This window comes from Littorina saxatilis, linkage group LG4, assembly GCF_037325665.1.
Source record: "Littorina saxatilis isolate snail1 linkage group LG4, US_GU_Lsax_2.0, whole genome shotgun sequence".
Classification (NCBI taxonomy): domain Eukaryota; kingdom Metazoa; phylum Mollusca; class Gastropoda; order Littorinimorpha; family Littorinidae; genus Littorina; species Littorina saxatilis.
This window is the reverse complement of record NC_090248.1, coordinates 34,074,864-34,092,085: the sequence shown is the minus strand read 5'-3', so window position 1 is coordinate 34,092,085 and position 17,222 is coordinate 34,074,864. Positions and strand designations below refer to the sequence as shown.

The following is a 17,222-nucleotide window of genomic DNA, read 5'->3' as shown; positions in this document are numbered from 1 at the left end:
CTGATTTCTCATAGTTGCTGTCTGGATTACACTTTTTTTTTTATTGCATCGAAGCCTTAAAATAAGAGTTTGTATTTTTAAGTTGAACCAACTTGATTTAATTCCCACATATCCATTCATAGCTTAAAGGCATAGAAAGCTGATGAATATACACGCTAATTGCTTTACCCAGAGCTGGAGACAGACTAAATTAAGTTCCCTGCAAAATATTGTGGTCTAGGAGCCCTTAAATGTTGAGATATTTGAATTTTTATTTTGATCTAGATGGTCCTATTTATAGATTTGGCAACACATGTAACGTTGATGCAAGGGAGCTAACACCGCGGCTTTGTTGACATCCTCACTTTTTCAGAGGCTAGAACAAGCTGTAATGCATGTATTATGGTCCGCGCATGGTGACATATCGTCATTATATGGTCTTATGGTGCGTTTGACATCGATTGTGGGCAAACTACACTTTGTAAACACGGGAGTGCGTTAGTATGCCTTTAATGTACAACCCATAGTGTTACAAACCCTCTTTCTTTGAGAACATGAATAAAATGTGCATTCCTAGCTGTGTGAAGGGAGGATCTTTTTAGGCTTCTCTTTTCATCCATAATAATATCCAAAATAAAAAATATTAAGAAGTACCAATGCCTCAGCCCCTAAAGCTAGTTTATGTATTGGATTTTTGTATCCAAAATTTTGAATTGCTTCATGTCTGAAGTGTGTCTGTGAACACAATTCTAGATGAAATGTGACAGCTGCTGTTTCACAAGGCGAGTGTTTTTGAATTTTGTGTGACAGGACGAACTGAATCAGTCGGACATGGCGTGGGGTTTACTGCGTGATGAGAAAGACCCGTACGTGCTGGGTGCTGTGCTGTACGACTGGTTGGACCAGCTCAAGGTAATATTTCAGAGGCTGTAGTTGTGTTTAAAAGTAATCATTTTCTCCTGTGTTTTAATTTTTGACTCACCTTAATAATCAGGAGATTCTTAGTACTGAGCAGTCTTAGGGAGGTAAGTATGTATCTGTTGAATAATCTGAGGATTTGTGAAAAAATATATTTAAAAATACTTGAACTGTATATGAAAAAAAAAGATTTTGATTCATGTAACGACTATGATTAAAGTTGAATCGTATGAGCATCTGCTCTTCTTCTGGTTTATTTACATTCTCTGTGGGTGGAGTTGAGTGAGAATCTGTCGCTGCTTTTTTCCAACTTAAATTTTGTTTTTCTGTCTCAGTGTCTGCTTTACGGTTTATTTGAGATAAAGTGACATTTTGTATAAAATTGCTTGGCCTTCACATTTCTGTTTATTTTCGCAGACAGGAGTTTGTGTGGAGTGGAGGGGTGGGTGATAGTAATTGTACATTGTTAGTAATCATCCAGACATTGTTAGTAATCATCCAGACATTGTTAGTAATCATCCAGACATTATAAGATGTTTGATGGGTTGTTGACAGACCAGCTTTTTTGTCGTCCGAGGGGGAGCATATCGTCTTTTGTTTCATATTTATTGACCAAGGCCGAAGGCCGCGGTCAATAAATATGAAACAAAAGTCGATATGCCCCCCGAGGACCGACAAAAAAAGCTGGTCTGACAACAAACCACCAAACATCGTTTTTGTCATCATTTTGGTAGTGAGAAAATAAGATAACAATCAACACAGGGAGCCATGCTTTGAAACACGGGTTCCGTGCTGATAACCACACGAGTTCCGTGCGGATAACCACTGGCAATCAAAGCTGGCGTGTGAAAGCAACTTTCTGTATTTTTGAGTTCATAAAATGTTGGGATGAATATGTCAGGTTTGAGGATGCACAGTTCTGTTTGTTCATCTCGGTATTCCACTCCATCGGCTTTCAGTTGTGAGTATTAAGCTTAGTAATCGAATGTGGAAGCTACGTTGAGTCAAAGGTCACAGAAGATTTGCGTTGTGCAGCGAAGGAAAGAATCGCGATCTTGTTTCCGACTCAGTACCTCTTTGTTTTTCATTAGACCTGTCAATCTGCTTGCTCGGCTTTGTGAGATGTTTGCATATCTTGTTGCTATTTTCTTTTCTTTTATCATTATTTCTTATTTGTGATTCGTTTATCGATACAACGTCTTGTGCACGGGTCAAAATGTGTGTGTCAGGGGTCAATTGGTTTGACTTGAACTTGACGTTCGTGTTTCTCACACAAAGATACACGCACTCCATGACTTTGTAAGAAGACATGACAAATCAGTAGGTTTCATTTGTTTGTGACGAATTTATTGAAGTAGTTTTGTTTTTTTGTTTACTTTTGCCAGTTTGCCAGTTAGTTTTTGACTCACATGCGAAGCAAAAGTGAGTCTATGTACTCACCCGAGTCGTCCGTCCGTCCGTCCGTCCGTCCGGACGTCCGGACGTCCGGAAAACTTTAACGTTGGATATTTCTTGGACACTATTCAGTCTATCAGTACCAAATTTGGCAAGATGGTGTATGATGACAAGGCCCCAAAAAACATACATAGCATCTTGACCTTGCTTCAAGGTCAAGGTCGCAGGGGCCATAAATGTTGCCTAAAAAACAGCTATTTTTCACATTTTTCCCATTTTCTCTGAAGTTTTTGAGATTGAATACCTCACCTATATATGATATATAGGGCAAAGTAAGCCCCATCTTTTGATACCAGTTTGGTTTACCTTGCTTCAAGGTCAAGGTCACAGGAGCTCTTCAAAGTTGGATTGTATACATATTTTGAAGTGACCTTGACTCTGAACTATGGAAGATAACTGTTTCAAACTTAAAAATTATGTGGGGCACATGTTATGCTTTCATCATGAGACACATTTGGTCACATATGATCATGGTCAAGGTCACTTTGACCCTTATGAAATGTGACCAAAATAAGGTAGTGAACCACTAAAAGTGACCATATCTCATGGTAGAAAGAGCCAATAAGCACCATTGTACTTCCTATGTCTTGAATTAACAGCTTTGTGTTGCATGACCTTGGATGACCTTGATCTTGGGTCAAGGTCACATGTATTTTGGTAGGAAAAATGTGTAAAGCAGTTCTTAGTGTATGATGTCATTGCTGTCAAGGTCAAGCATGTGAGTCGTATGGGCTTTGCCCTTCTTGTTGGAACTTTGCAAAGCAGTGTCTTGTCGTCTGTTAAGGTCTGGGGAAACGCCAATGAAAAGAGCCGAAGAATCCTCGAGCGTTTCTATTGGGTTTGCTTTTGATTATCCATGTAATAGGGCTTCCTGCAACTATGGTAACCGGGGATTTATTCCCCGGGGAACATGAGATTTATTTCCCAGGTGCTTGTGAATGAAAACTCGTGAAAATGATGACAATGTTAGTAATCATCCAGACATTGTTAGTACCATAAAATCCCTAGCAAACGCCCAGTATCTAGCAAACGCCCACCCCCCACTTTTGGCCAAAAGTTGTGCAGAGGGGTCAATACCTAGCAAACGCCCACCCCGGTTTAAAGAAAACAAGTTTTAGGACAGTCGGCCTCCTATATCTACGATTGGTGCACACTGTTCGATGGTTCTCCTTTTTTTGGGTGGGGTGGGGGGGGGGGGGGGGGGGATAAAATTACGCCATGTCCCACAGTGAAGTCGTTCAGTGACGTTTTTTCATGAGTGTTTAACACTTCTCTATGTTCAGCCATGCCGAAGCACAAATCCTTTACAGTGACATACGCTCGTACAAACTAAAAGCCTTGAAATATCTTGAAAACGAAGCTGCAGACAATGTTTCGGTATGTGCCCGCGAGTTTTCTTCCAGAAGAAGCTGAGAGTGGAGACGACAGTGAAGACGATGATGTTGACTTCGAAGGACTAGAATGAGCCCACGATCATCAACCCTACCAGATCTCCAAACAAGAGAAGAAACTGTGTTTGTGCTGACGTTAGTCCGAGAATTAGAAGAATCAAGGTCACTTGTGTTCTTTTTTTTTCTAGCACAGATTTATTTGTGTAAACAAACGGTGTGTTTAATTTTCATTAAAATTGCATAAATCACATGGTTGTACCACTTTATTTCTCTCGTAAAAATGTGATGACACGTTATCTTGCAAAGGGGTGTATACCTAGCAAACGCCCACCCCCTACTTTTACCCGAAATCTGTGCGGAGGGGGGGTGGGCGTTTGCTAGGGATTTTACGGTAATCATCCAGACATTGTTAGTAATCATCCAGACATTGTTAGTAATCATCCAGACATTGTTAGTAATCATCCAGACATTGTTAGTAATCATCCAGGTTTCCGTTCATCTTCTTTTCCTACCTTGTCCGTGTTCGTTCCGTCAGTGTTGCTTTTGCTTTTTGTTGCCCTTTGTTGTAATGTTACCTGATGAAGCTTTTATAAGCGAACATTTATATTATTGCGCTGTCCTTGTATCGGTGAGTACAGAATTCCTTTGTTTTTCAACTTTGTTCATCTCACCACAGTCACTTTGTTATTTAGATCCAGACTTTAGTTTTTTTTATATTGTTTGTTTTCACTTCCTGTAAATTACAAGACATTGAGCTCTTCTCTATTTCTGACATTCAAAACAGACTAGTGCTAAGGCCTAAAAAAAAAATAGGTGTGGTTACGGTAACCCGACCTACCCTATTTTTAGGGGCCGACCCTATAACTTTTTATTACATTTGTCAAAAAACCCCAACAAAAACAAGAAAACGAGTGCAGAAAACGCAATGAAAGCGAAAGCGCCCGAGTCGCACACTTATTTCCCTGTCAAGTAGGTTTAATTTGTACACATTAGAAAAAAAAGTTTAATAAAAAAAAAGTGATTGCCTACCTTCCTACCCTATTTTTTTGGGCTATGTTACCGTAACCACACCTATTTTTTTTGTGCCTAATGTTCCAAAGTTTGTTTAAAAAGGGACATCATCACTCACACTGTTCACAACTAGAATACAGGCAGAGTTAGCGTTTGCTCCCCTTAGTTGTACAAATAACTGCATTCTGCTCAAACTCTCTGTCCCTGTGTTTTGAATCAGTGACTTTCACGCCTTTATTTTTTCGCTTCATTGGATCTTGAGAATGAATTTCTTTTTGTTTTACCAGGAACCTGTTCTAAGTCGACAGAGTCTTGCACTCCTGATAGAAAGAACAGACAGCCCCAGAGAGCGTCTACATCATTTAGAAAAAGTAAGTCAAACAGGTGAACATCCAAAACCAAATCAGCTGGACAAGTGGAAAGTGTTGCTCCAAACTTGGTTTGTTGGTGAAGCGTTACGTGATCACGCATTTTTTGCTTGATCCGCATGAATACTTCAGTACAGCAGACTACTCCCCTTTACAGAGCTCCCAAAAAACTCTTGTCGGGACTTTAAAGTGGTATGGCAGAGTGAGAGAGAATATGTAAACTTTACGCCCTCACGGCAAAGCCATTTGGGGCATGTCAGATGGAAAACACCCGGCTTTGTATAAAAAATAAAAATAAAAATAAAAAGGGAAGAGGGGGGGGGGGGGGGTGGGGGGGTGGGGCTTGTATAGACAGCTGGCTGCCGGCTGCTAGAGGAGACCTGAAATGGGCTAGGGACCGGGTTGGGTCGTCTTGGGTCAGTGCTGTAATTGTTCCTTTGTGGGCTGTTGGCTCTGCTTGGGTGGGGATGTTAAGAACAAAACACTATGTGTTACTCCATACCCCCCGCTCTCCATGGAACTTCTCGACTCCAACATATTGGGTGGGGAGTTTGCCCAGTCGGTAGAGGCGCTGGCTTTAAAACCGGTTGTTACTAGCAGCGTGGGTTTAACCCCCAAGTTCGGCGCGGGATTTGTTTCCCAGAGTCAACTTTGTGCAGACTCTCCTCGGAGTCCGAACACCCCTGTGTGCACGCATGTGCACGATAAAGATCCCAGGGTCACAGCGGAAGTCTCAGGCCTTGGAAACACGAATACATGCATGCAAAAATATTAAGCCCCGGTGTGAGAGGGAGATCCCCTTTTACTGATGAAAGCTTTTCAAAATGAGTCACGCTTCGCCGCCGATAGCTTGGCGATCACTGACGTGTGTTTTTCTAAACGAAAGAAAAAGGTATCATATTAAGCGTACACTGCATAACATTCACATCAGAGTTTGTTGGTCGTCACATCGCAGGTCTTCGGAGTGCTACTTGCTTCGCCTCTTTTTGAAAAGCTTGGCGCCAGTAAAAGGAGCTCTTACTCTGCTGCAACCCTTGAAAATCCTGACAGAGTTCTCTCTGAACATCGTCTCTTGAAGACTGTTCCACCCTTTTAAGACCTTGGTCCTTCAGATTTTGTGTTCAGAATCTCTGTAATTTGCCTTTTTAAGACCTTGGTCCTTCAGATTTTGTGTTCAGAATCTCTGTAATTTGCCTTTTTAAAAATCTCTCCTTTTTAAGACCATTATTTATCAGATTTTGGGGAGTCTGTAAAGGAGGGTTCCTCTGTACCAGTAGTTTTTAGGGGCCTGGTAGCTCAGTTGGTAGAGCACTGGACTTGTGATCAGAAGGTCGCAGGTTCGAATTCAGGCCGGGACGGACACGGGTCTACTTTATGTGAAGACCCAGAGACGGAAGCCATATCACACCCCCGTGTCACCACAATGGCATATAAAAGACCTCGGTCTTTCTGCCATAAGTGCAGATGGCTGTATACCACCTAAACACGCTTACACTTCTGTATCTCACCAAAAGCCGTGAGGGCGTAAAAACTCAAATGATCATATAACCCATATCGTGTCCTTAAGAGGCCAAATATTCAGCCTGTAGGACAGTATTGGCATTCTCTTCTTTTCCTTTTTTTTACCGGTACTTATAAAATACTGTGGAACTCCCCTTTGAAGATCTCCCGATTTAAGACTTCACCCTTTTAAGACTTTGATTTTTCAGATCTTCTGTTCTTAACCTCTGTAAATTTAATTTAAAGTACCTCCATTTTAAGACTCCCTCCTTATCAAGATCTGGTTTATTAAGATTTTTGGAAGTCTTAAAATTTTTTTTTCATTTGTGTTTCAGTCTGTCAAACTTTTCACTGAGTACCTGGCGCTGGTGCTGTCCAAGCTTTTACCCCAGTCCCCCGACATTGAGCAACGCTTGACCGAACGCCTCCTGTCGAACCTAACCCACATGAGCGTTGCGAGGGACTTGAGCTCGTTCACTCAACCATATCAACCGACTCACTGGGGGGAGATGAAGAACACGGAGGCGCAACACCTCATCGATTTCTTCTTCAAACTCATTGATGAGATGTCGAAAAGTAAAAAGTCTGAACGATGAATTTTCTCTCTCCACATTTTTGTATTTTTCTCGGACCAACCACTTCACTGGAAAAAGATGGAAGAGTTTATCTTCAAACTATCCGATGAGGTGTAGTCATAAAAAAACTCTCCCCAAAATAACTTTTTATTCACATTTTATTTTGGGTGTGAAATTATTCATTGACTGATTTGTCACCTCACTAGGACGAGATGGAGAGCAGTCATAATAACACCTCATCGATTTCTTCTTCACGCTCATTTGCAAGATGTCATGTAAAAAGTCTGAATGAAGACATTTTGTTCTTGTCTGGTAATTTTCCTGAACCAACCACCTCACTGTTTTCTTCATGCTCATTGATGAGTTTTCATTGTCGAAGAAGTCTAACATTTGAAGAGAATTCAGTGCAGTATTTGTCTTGCCTAATTTGTGTTACACGACACTTGAGATTGACGAAGTTCTCAAATGTCGTATAGTTGTGTTCTTTTATTCTATGTGGCCCGTCTTCACAGCAGCAGACAATGCCATGAATTCCCATTATGCTTGAAACTGGCGCACAACCTGAACTACTGGCAACAAGTGTATAGAATGCAGACATGGGGACTTGACCAACTGTGAAACGCTGTCCACTTTAAGCTCTCTCACAACCCTAACTACATGTACTGGCAACACGTTAGTAGAACAAGAGGGTAGAATGGGAACTCGATCAACAGTGAAACGCTGTTCACTTTCAACTGTCTCACAACCCTAACTACTGGCAACTCGTTAGTAGAACAAGAGGGTAGAATGGGAACTCGGTTAGTAGAACAAGAGGGTAGAATGGGAACTCGATCAACTGTGAAACGCTGTTCACTTTCAACTGTCTCACAACCCTAACTACTGGTAACACGTTAGTAGAACAAGAGGGTAGAATGGGAACTCAATCAACTGTGAAACGCTGTTCACTTTCAACTGTCTCACAACCCTAACTACTGGTAACACGTTAGTAGAACAAGAGGGTAGAATGGGAACCCGATCAACTGTGAAACGCTGTTCACTTTCAACTGTCTCACAACCCTAACTACTGACGCAAGGCTTTGTAGTAGGCTTTGTACTGTCTCACAACCCTAACTACTGACGCAAGGCTTTGTGGTAGGCTTTGTACTGTCTCACGGTCCGCCCGTACATCAGCTCGAGCGGGGAGAATCCAGTGGACTCTTGTGGCACCTCCCTGTATGCAAATAGTAAGGCATTGATGTAGCGATGCCACTGCCTTGGCTGCTCACTGCATAGTTTCTTAAGCGTGGACTTTAGCGTCGCATTGAATTTTTCGACAAGCCCATTGCACATCGGGTGATAGGTTGTCGTAGTCAAGTGACGAATGCTCAGCAGCCTGTTGACCTCTTCCATGCATTCAGAGACAAACTGTGTCCCCAGGTCTGTGAGGATCTCTTCAGGAACCCCAATTCTGCTGAAAATGTCCACAAGTGCCTCGGCAACAGTCTCGGTGTCAATTTTCTTCAGAGGCACGGCTTCTGGGTACCTGGTTGCATAGTCTACCAGGGTCAGTACCCAACGATGACCCTCTTCACTTGGCGGTTTGATCTCGCCGATGAGGTCAATGGCCACCTTCTTGAAAGGTCGGTCGATCAAAGGCATCTTCTGCAACGGCACTTTCGGGACCCTTCCTCGAGGTATGGTTTTCTGGCAAATATCGCACGATCGGCAGAATCGAGTCACATCTGCATGCAGTCCTGGCCAGTAAAACGCAGCCTGGATTCTGTCCGATGTCTTCTTGACACCCAGGTGACCCCCCCACAACTATACGACATTTGAGAACTTCGTCAATCTCAAGTGTCGTGTAACACTTTGTTCCTTTCTTTTAAACAACAAACAAAACAAAAACTTGTTCCAGTGTATTTGGTCTGAGCATGTATAACCTTTTGATATTGTTCATGTAAAGGTCTTAATTTGTCTATAATGTTCAATCTTTTGTAGGCATTTTCATGTCAACAGTTACTGAACTCTCGGAGACAAATGTACAATGTACTAATATTTATGGTTCTGAAGAAGCTGATACATTTTTTTGTTGTGTGTGTGTGTGTGCATGTCTGAAATGTTGTGTTGGTGTGTATAATTTGTTTCCGTGCATGTACGTTACAAGCCATAGCATAGTGGTACGTCTGTGATATAGAAAGAACCTGGTTACTCAACTTACAAATGTGTTGACAGTGAATATATGTTTCTTTAAACCAAGACTTAATACTGCTTCTTACTGTTACCACCGGAGTCACCATTTTTGTTGTTGAACAATCTGTAAGTATTACAGATAACGCTACTTATCACACATTGGTTGATACTACAATGTATTGAGAATCGCTTAAGACTGTGATACTAAGTGGCATTGACTGTTTTTGTGTGTTTTGTGCTCTTAATTATTTTCTGTTTATCGTACTTTCTCTTCAATAACATTTTCAATTTGATTTGTCGTTAAAACTGATTAGTTTTGCCTTTCGTTAGGCCAACAACAAAAAAATGTCTGTTTACGGTAACCCGACCGACCCTAGTTTTTAGGCCCGACCCTAATCTTTTTTTTGGATCGTCTGAAAAAAAACAGGAAAAAAAAACCCGCATCCAAAATAGAGCTGTTTGCGCTCAAACAGCAGACGACAGAAGGGAGGTAAGCTCAAAGTACTGTTAGGAGTAAAGGGTCGTCACTCGTGTTACTTCCTTTCAAAATGGATGCACGCAGTGGTGTTCGCCACCCGCTAGCTGTAAAGCTTGATAAATGTTGTCATGAAAAGGATGGGGTGAAAATTATCAGTACCTATCCAGCGAGTTTTAGTATCATTAACGTTTTTCAACAGGCAAAAACAGGGATTGATGAGAAGAAATGAACTGTGAAACATCATAGAGAGGGGAGAAAAAATAAAAAATAAAAAAAAAGCCGACCTACCGACCCTATTTTTTCACCCTATGTTACCGTAAACAGACCTATTTTTTGGGGGGGCCTTATGATGTTCTAATTTTGTACTTTTGTTGTTTCATTCTTAGATTAGAGCTGCCATTTCTGGTGAAACTTCAATTGTTTTTCGGGACTCTTGTGATTTTTTCATCCTGTTTGTAAGTTTTCAGCATTCAGGCAACTGTTAGATGTAGTATGGGTTACTTTGGTTGAATGCAGTGTATGTCTCAATTGTCGGCCTGCGATCACTGACGTATACTTTTTTGATCGGACTCCTTATTTGTTCCGACCTTTGGCAAGTCGACCGTCTGATAGTTGTGACATGTAGGAGCTAGGTCTTCTGACAGAACGATGTTTTTATAGTCATGATATTTGGACCTAGGCATATTTTGAATTCAGGTCCAACTGACCCATCCTTTGAGTCTGGGAACAACACTGCAAGTGGATGTAATTGTCGGTTTAAACTCACAACCAGTGATTGTAAATTATATCCAATTATAACCATAGCTTAATTGCCATATGTTGCATGTGTGCGTGCGTGTGTGTGTGTGCGTGTGTGTGTGTGTGTGTGTGTGTGTGCATGTGTGTATTTATTTAATGTTTTACAGTGGTACCTGCGATGAAAGGACACCCTTGGGACCAGCAAAGTGTCCCTACATTGCAGGTGGCCTGTCATGACAGGTACATTTTGGTAGAGATAATAGACAAAGGGACCTCAGAATGTGTCCTTTTAATGGAGGTGTCCTCACATTGGAGGGGCCACACATCGCAGGTACCTCTGTAATGTAGAGTGTTAATGTCCTTGACTTGATCCAAGATAAGGTACAAATGTCAGCCAGTTTGAGCTATTTGTATTGACTATTGTTGCTTTTTGTGATGGTATTGCTTGTCAGTGTTACTTATTTAACATTTGCTAATAATTCCTGTGATAGCTAGTGCACGGTCAGAATTAATTATAAGACAGTTGTTTTCACATTTTAATTCATTAATATTTGTGATCTTAAATCCAATTTTAGTGTACCTCCCGGTTGTTGTGTTTTAAATTGAGCATCTGCAGCAGTCTGTATCAAGTACAACATATCCAACGTAGGTTAATTGTGCATTGTATGTGCTTCAATTCGCAGGTAGCTGTATTTATTGTTTTTTCTTGGTGCGGGGATGTGGATCAGTCAGTAGTGCACTGGCGCTATAACCAGTTCTTCGCTGTCGGCGTGGGTTTGAATCCAAGGTTCAGCGAGAGATTTATTTCTCGGAGTCAACTCTGTGCAGACTCTCTTCGGTATCTGAATACCCCCGTGTGCACACATGTGCACAATTAAGATCCCAAGCTCATGGCGAAAGTCTCACAGTTTTAAAAACTCAAAGACACTCATGCATCATCTCTTTTTTGATTGTCATAATTGTATCTTAATACTTCGACAAGTCAAGCCTATATGCTTGCGTGTTGAAGAGGAGACAGCCGCAGTGGGCTTGTTTCAGTCAAAATATCACAGTACCATATCCTCGGCCTATTACCAGTAGGGGAGACCGGGGCTAGTCCGCCCCCGGGGCACATCCGTCTTTGTCTGTTTATTCTTACGTTTGCCACCTTTTAGTCATTCACACCATGTGGGAGTGGTGTCCCTTCTTCCCGCCATATCCTGCAGAAGTTCAGAGGTTGCACGCCCATAAATCGTGAGTACAGATCACAAAAAGTGTTTTTCTTCATTTTTGTAACATGAATGCATAGGAGTTGACTTAGGTTTTGATGCATTACCTCTGAGAACAAATACTTAGTCTTGGTGTCGAGTGAAAGTGCGTTAATTAAGGTCGAGTTCTGACGAAAGTTTTGCTTCTTCCTTCCCATGTTGTGCTCGTTATCTGGCACTAGAGTTGCCTGCCCGTGCAGGGGCAAGTCCGCCTATTTGTCATGGGGCATGTTCGCCGTGAGCAGTATATACAACAAATGTTCATGCGCACATAAAAACTGTCTGCACATTGATATCAGCTACACATTTGTCTTGATGTAAAATAAAAAAATCAGTCATCTAGTTCATCAAACTCGCCAGTTATGCTACCAAAAGCATAAAAGTAGCATAAAAGTAGGCGGACTAGCCCCGGTCTCCCCTAACGTAATTTTGTGTTACGTACATTCTTTCGTATTTTGTCATTGGCATTTTTGAACCTAAATATTGAAGGGAATTAAAAAAGCTTTCCCACTAAGGCTTGCCCACTACTAGTCGTGTACCTACTATGGGATGAGAGCGGCGGACTTGCCCCACCCTGTAGGCGGAGTACCCCGACTTGGGGCAAGTTTGCCTACGTTAGGGTAGGTCTACTTAAAGCAGTATGTACAACAAATGTTCATGCGCACATAAAAACTGTCTGCACATTGATATCAGCTACACATTTGTCTTGATGTAAAATAAAAAATCAGTCTTCTAGTTCATCAAACTCGCCAGTTATGCTACCAAAAGCATAAAAGTAGGCGGACTAGCCCCGGTCTCCCCTACTTGTCTTAATATAGGCCAACTGATCTGAAAAGATGTTATTTGCTATTTTATTTGTGTGTGTGTGTGTGTGAGCTAACGAGTTCCTAATCCAATTTTCATAAAATAATCAGAGCTATCAAGTACATGTACCCAATCTAAGTTCCATAACCATGATTGGTTAAGGCAATGAGCGGCACTAGAATGACCAAAATGAAACATGGAAAATACATGGAGTAACTTAGTTTTCTGGGTAGTTATTGAAGTGACTTATATAAAGAAATGAAAAAATTGCGAAAACTAAAGGACATAGATTGCCGTCGCTATGGAAACTGCCATGACAGCGCCATATTGGATTTCTAGGAAACGGTTTTACAGCAACATCATACATCAGAAATGCTTAATATTTGGCACAAAGATACAAAAGAATTTGATCTACAATCATATAGAACGTTATTTTGACCAAAAAATACAGTTGAATTTAAATTAATTTTGAAAATAAAGATTAATGAATATGCAGTTAGAAACTCATTAATCCTTATTACAAAAATTAATTTAAATTCAACTGTAGTCCTTAGTCAAAATATCGTTCTATATATGATTGCAGATACAAGTCATGTGTATCCTTGTGCCAAGTATTATGCATGTCTGATGTATGATGTTGCTGTAAAACCGTTTCCTAGAAATCCAATATGGTGGCTGTTTCCATAGCAACGGCAGTCTGTGTCCATTAGTATTTACATTTTTTCTATTTATTTGTATAAGTCTCTTCAATAACTAGGTTATTCCCCATTGTATTCTCCAAGTTTAATTTTACTGCCGCTCATTGCCTTGAGGAACTTGGATTGTGTCCTCAATGGCTCATGGGTAGCATAAACTGTAGACATGTGAGAGTGTGTGTGTGTGTGATGACAGTATTACCAGGTTTGAGTTTACTCAAGATTGTGATACGGGGATGGTCATACTCAGATAGGAAAAAGGTGAAGATTTTCTCAGTTTTGGTTTGAGGAGGAAATCACTGTTTGTCATTTGTGTTGACCTGGGGTAGTGAGTTTTCAGTGTGTTCTTTTATTCACTTCACAGGATGTCTGCATTGATAATTATGTGCGCAGGTGGGTGTGTGTTTTCATGTTGATCAGATATTGTCTCTCTGGACATACCTATTTATTTTTTTTTACCCCCCGCGGGTTAGGGGGAGTCCCATATTGGTTGGGACTAGAAAGAATTTACCCGATGCTACCCAGCATGTCGTAAGAGGCGACTAACGGTTCTGTTTCTTCTCTTCTTTTGTCTTATTTCTGCCTTACCAGTCCTTTCACCTATATTTCCTTCCAAGAAAACTCTCCCTACTATTCCCTGCAGTTTTCCAATTCTTTTCTTGTTGTCTTATTTCTACCTGACTGGATCCATCACCTTTATTTCACTTACCAAAAGTCTTCTTTTCCACATCCTTATTTCTCTGCACCCCGCATGTCGTATGAGGCGACTAACGGATTCTGTTTCTCCTTTTACCCTTGTTAAGTGGTTCTTGTATAGAATATAGTCAATGTTTGTAAAGATTTTAGTCAAGCAGTATGTAAGAAATGTTTAGTCCTTTGTACTGGAAACTTGCATTCTCCCAGTAAGGTCATATATTGTACTACGTTGCAAGCCCCTGGAGCAATTTTTTGATTAGTGCTTTTGTGAACAAGAAACACTTAACAAGTGGCTCTATCCCATCTCCCCCCCCCCCCCCCCCCCCCCCTTTCCCCTATCCCATCTCCCCCCTTTCCCTCGTCGCGATATAACCTTCGTGGTTGAAAACGACGTTAAACACCAAATAAAGAAAGATTTATTTTTTGTTAACATTATTTTTCCATGACTTATATTTCATGCAGTGTCACCATATATTATTCCCATTTCTGATGTGGATCATTTTTTTGGAATGAAATTGAAAATAAGAAGTGCCATCAACTTTCATTATTTAAACGGCACTTCTATATTAAACATGCACTTCTTGCAAACATCGGCCTGTTGTGTAATGCATTTTGTGTTTTTGTCTCATTTATGATTTGTAACTTTTTATCTAACGGTGAACATATCAAATACTTGCTCTTGCTAACCCAAGATTCCAACTGTAAACATATCAAATGAAAAAAGGAAATCACAAGTACGGCTTATTGTTGTTGAAAGCTACAAGTACATGTATTATGATCAGAATTTAATCTTTTTTGGGGGGGTTGCTTTTCTTAACGTTGCAAAAAGTGTGATTGTGTTATTACTTTTTATTCTTTAATTTTGTCTGCTGTCTATTCCGTGTCACATTATTCTGTGGTAGCTACTTTCGGAAGAAAACAAACAGCAATAGTCAATGTATATTTGTAGGCAGTGATACAGTGTTGGCATATTTTTTACCATTTTTTATGTGAAAATTATTCTTTGGCCCTTAATTTTCCCCCAGCGGAACATAGACCACCAACGACAATACATGATGTGTGGAAATAGCTGTTGGGTTTCTATTGGTTGTAAAAGAGTGAAATTAACTCTTGCTTATTGAGTCAAACTTTCCCACATGACATTTTGGCCAGTCACTAGCAAGGGATGTGTGTGAGCCACATGGACAAGTAGCAAGTTTGCCTCAATAAAAGCACGAGTATTCACTCTTTCACAACCCATACTGCATACAAACCCAACAGAGTTATTTACAGAGTTCATCTATTATCCATTCTGCCTCTGTCCAGCAGCTTCCCTGCCTGTTTAGCTCCGCCTCTAGTTGTTTCTGGGCCTTGCCTCAATGTGAGTCATTCCCTTTCCCCGGCGGGTTCCAAGCCAGAGCTTGGCCGATGATGCTGGATGATGGAGTCATGAGGGTGTGACCAATCCACCCCTCAACCCCCCCCCCCCTCTCCCCCTTCCCCCACCTTCAGATCTGGTCATCACTAGCTGTCTGGTCCTTTGCCACAGCTCTCCATTGCTGATGCTGTCTGGCCACCTGGTGAAAGTGTGCCTCAGACAGGTGTTAATGAACGTCTGTACAGTGAAACCTGTTTATTAGACCCTTCATTTTAAGACTCCCTCTACATAAAGACCTGATTTTTGCAGACGTTCTCTACATAGTGCCAGTAAATTTACCTCCATTTTAAGACTCCCTCTCGTTTAAGGGTTTTCAGATTTGTGAAAGTTTTGACACAGAGGCACGTACCAGTGTATCTTTTGCTGTGTAACCTTGGTCACCATCCACGTCTATGTGAAAACACAGTAAAACCTCCCATTTATATTTTGTAACGTGTGCTCTGATTGTGGACACATCAAATACTTGTTCTTAGCTTCTTACTCATGCATATATCTACATTCCAAATATCTGCACAGGGAAGTCACTGCGACAGAGTATATTTGTCCAGTAAATTATCCGTCCTATTTTCAAGGTATATTTGCATATTTTCTGAAGCTCATGAGTACTGATCGCGTATCGAGTCATGCTTCATTTCTATCTGCAATCGATCTCTATGTTCAGTGTTTCTAGTCCTGAACCTTTTTGAGATCTAATCTGTCAACTGGCAACACAGTGCAAGTACATGTACCTAGTGAAGTAAAGTATCCCTCCTGATATCAAAAGTATATTTGTGGAATGTCTGGTGCCTACCAGTAACAAAATCTATTTTTTCTAAGGAAATAATAAAGTTGTTTTATGTCTTATATATTGTTCATTATTATCTGTGCTAGATCTCTGTTTTATCTAGTCTTTTAAATACAGGAGATCTAAATTGTTGACACAATTTTTGTGTTTGACATCGCACATTTTTCTTCCGTTCTTTGCTATGTAACAGCAGTAGAATCTTGTTAGTTTGCTTTTTGCTTGTAATGGTACTTGAGTGTGATTAAAGAGGTTTTATAAACATTGTTGATTTGGGTTTTATTTATTGTGTTCAAATTTGTATTTGTGTTTGTATTGTTATTAGATCTTTGAAGATACCATGTAAATCAGCTTGCATCCACCATAGATTCATCCTGTCTTTTACAAATACAGTTGAAACTGCTCTTGCAACCACCTTTCACCCCCCGCGGGTTAGGGGGAAGAATTTACCCGATGCTCCCCAGCATGTCGTAAGAGGCGACTAACGGATTCTGTTTTTCCTTTTACCCTTGTTAAGTGTTTCTTGTATAGAATATAGTCAATGTTTGTAAAGATTTTAGTCAAGCAGTATGTAAGAAATGTTAAGTCCTTTGTACTGGAAACTTGCATTCTCCCAGTAAGGTCATATATTGTACTACGTTGCAAGCCCCTGGAGTAATTTTTTGATTAGTGCTTTTGTGAACAAGAAACAATTAACAAGTGGCTCTAACCCATCCCCCCCCCCCCCCCCCCCTTTCCCCGTCGCGATATAACCTTCGTGGTTGAAAACGACGTTAAACACCAAATAAACAAATAAACAAAATGCTTTGCAGGTGTCCGAGCAGAGCTCGAATGCTTGACCAAATGAATTTCTCACACTGTCATAGGTGTCGAGTACAAAATAAATTCAGCGGAGTTTTAGAGAGCCCAGAGAGTACAGTGGTGTACTTACAGCGCATTGTGATATAGTGTCCTTTTTTTATCGGAATATTTCAGGATAGGCCCAACAATACCTTTTTGG

The 17,222-nt window shown here is 40.7% G+C and overlaps 1 protein-coding gene across 1 annotated transcript in view; it reads left to right on the top strand.

Moving 5' to 3' along the window:
- The window catches only part of LOC138964562 (protein tyrosine phosphatase domain-containing protein 1-like), a 36,292-nt gene extending 19,806 nt beyond the window's left edge, over window positions 1-16,486 (top strand). The window contains exons 12-14 of the mRNA XM_070336554.1: window positions 790-891; window positions 5,042-5,125; window positions 6,958-16,486. Of these exons, the coding sequence (XP_070192655.1) occupies window positions 790-891; window positions 5,042-5,125; window positions 6,958-7,218 (447 nt within the window). The 3' untranslated portion in view covers window positions 7,219-16,486. The remainder of the gene's footprint in view (window positions 1-789; window positions 892-5,041; window positions 5,126-6,957) is intronic.
- Window positions 16,487-17,222: the final 736 nt, after the last annotated feature.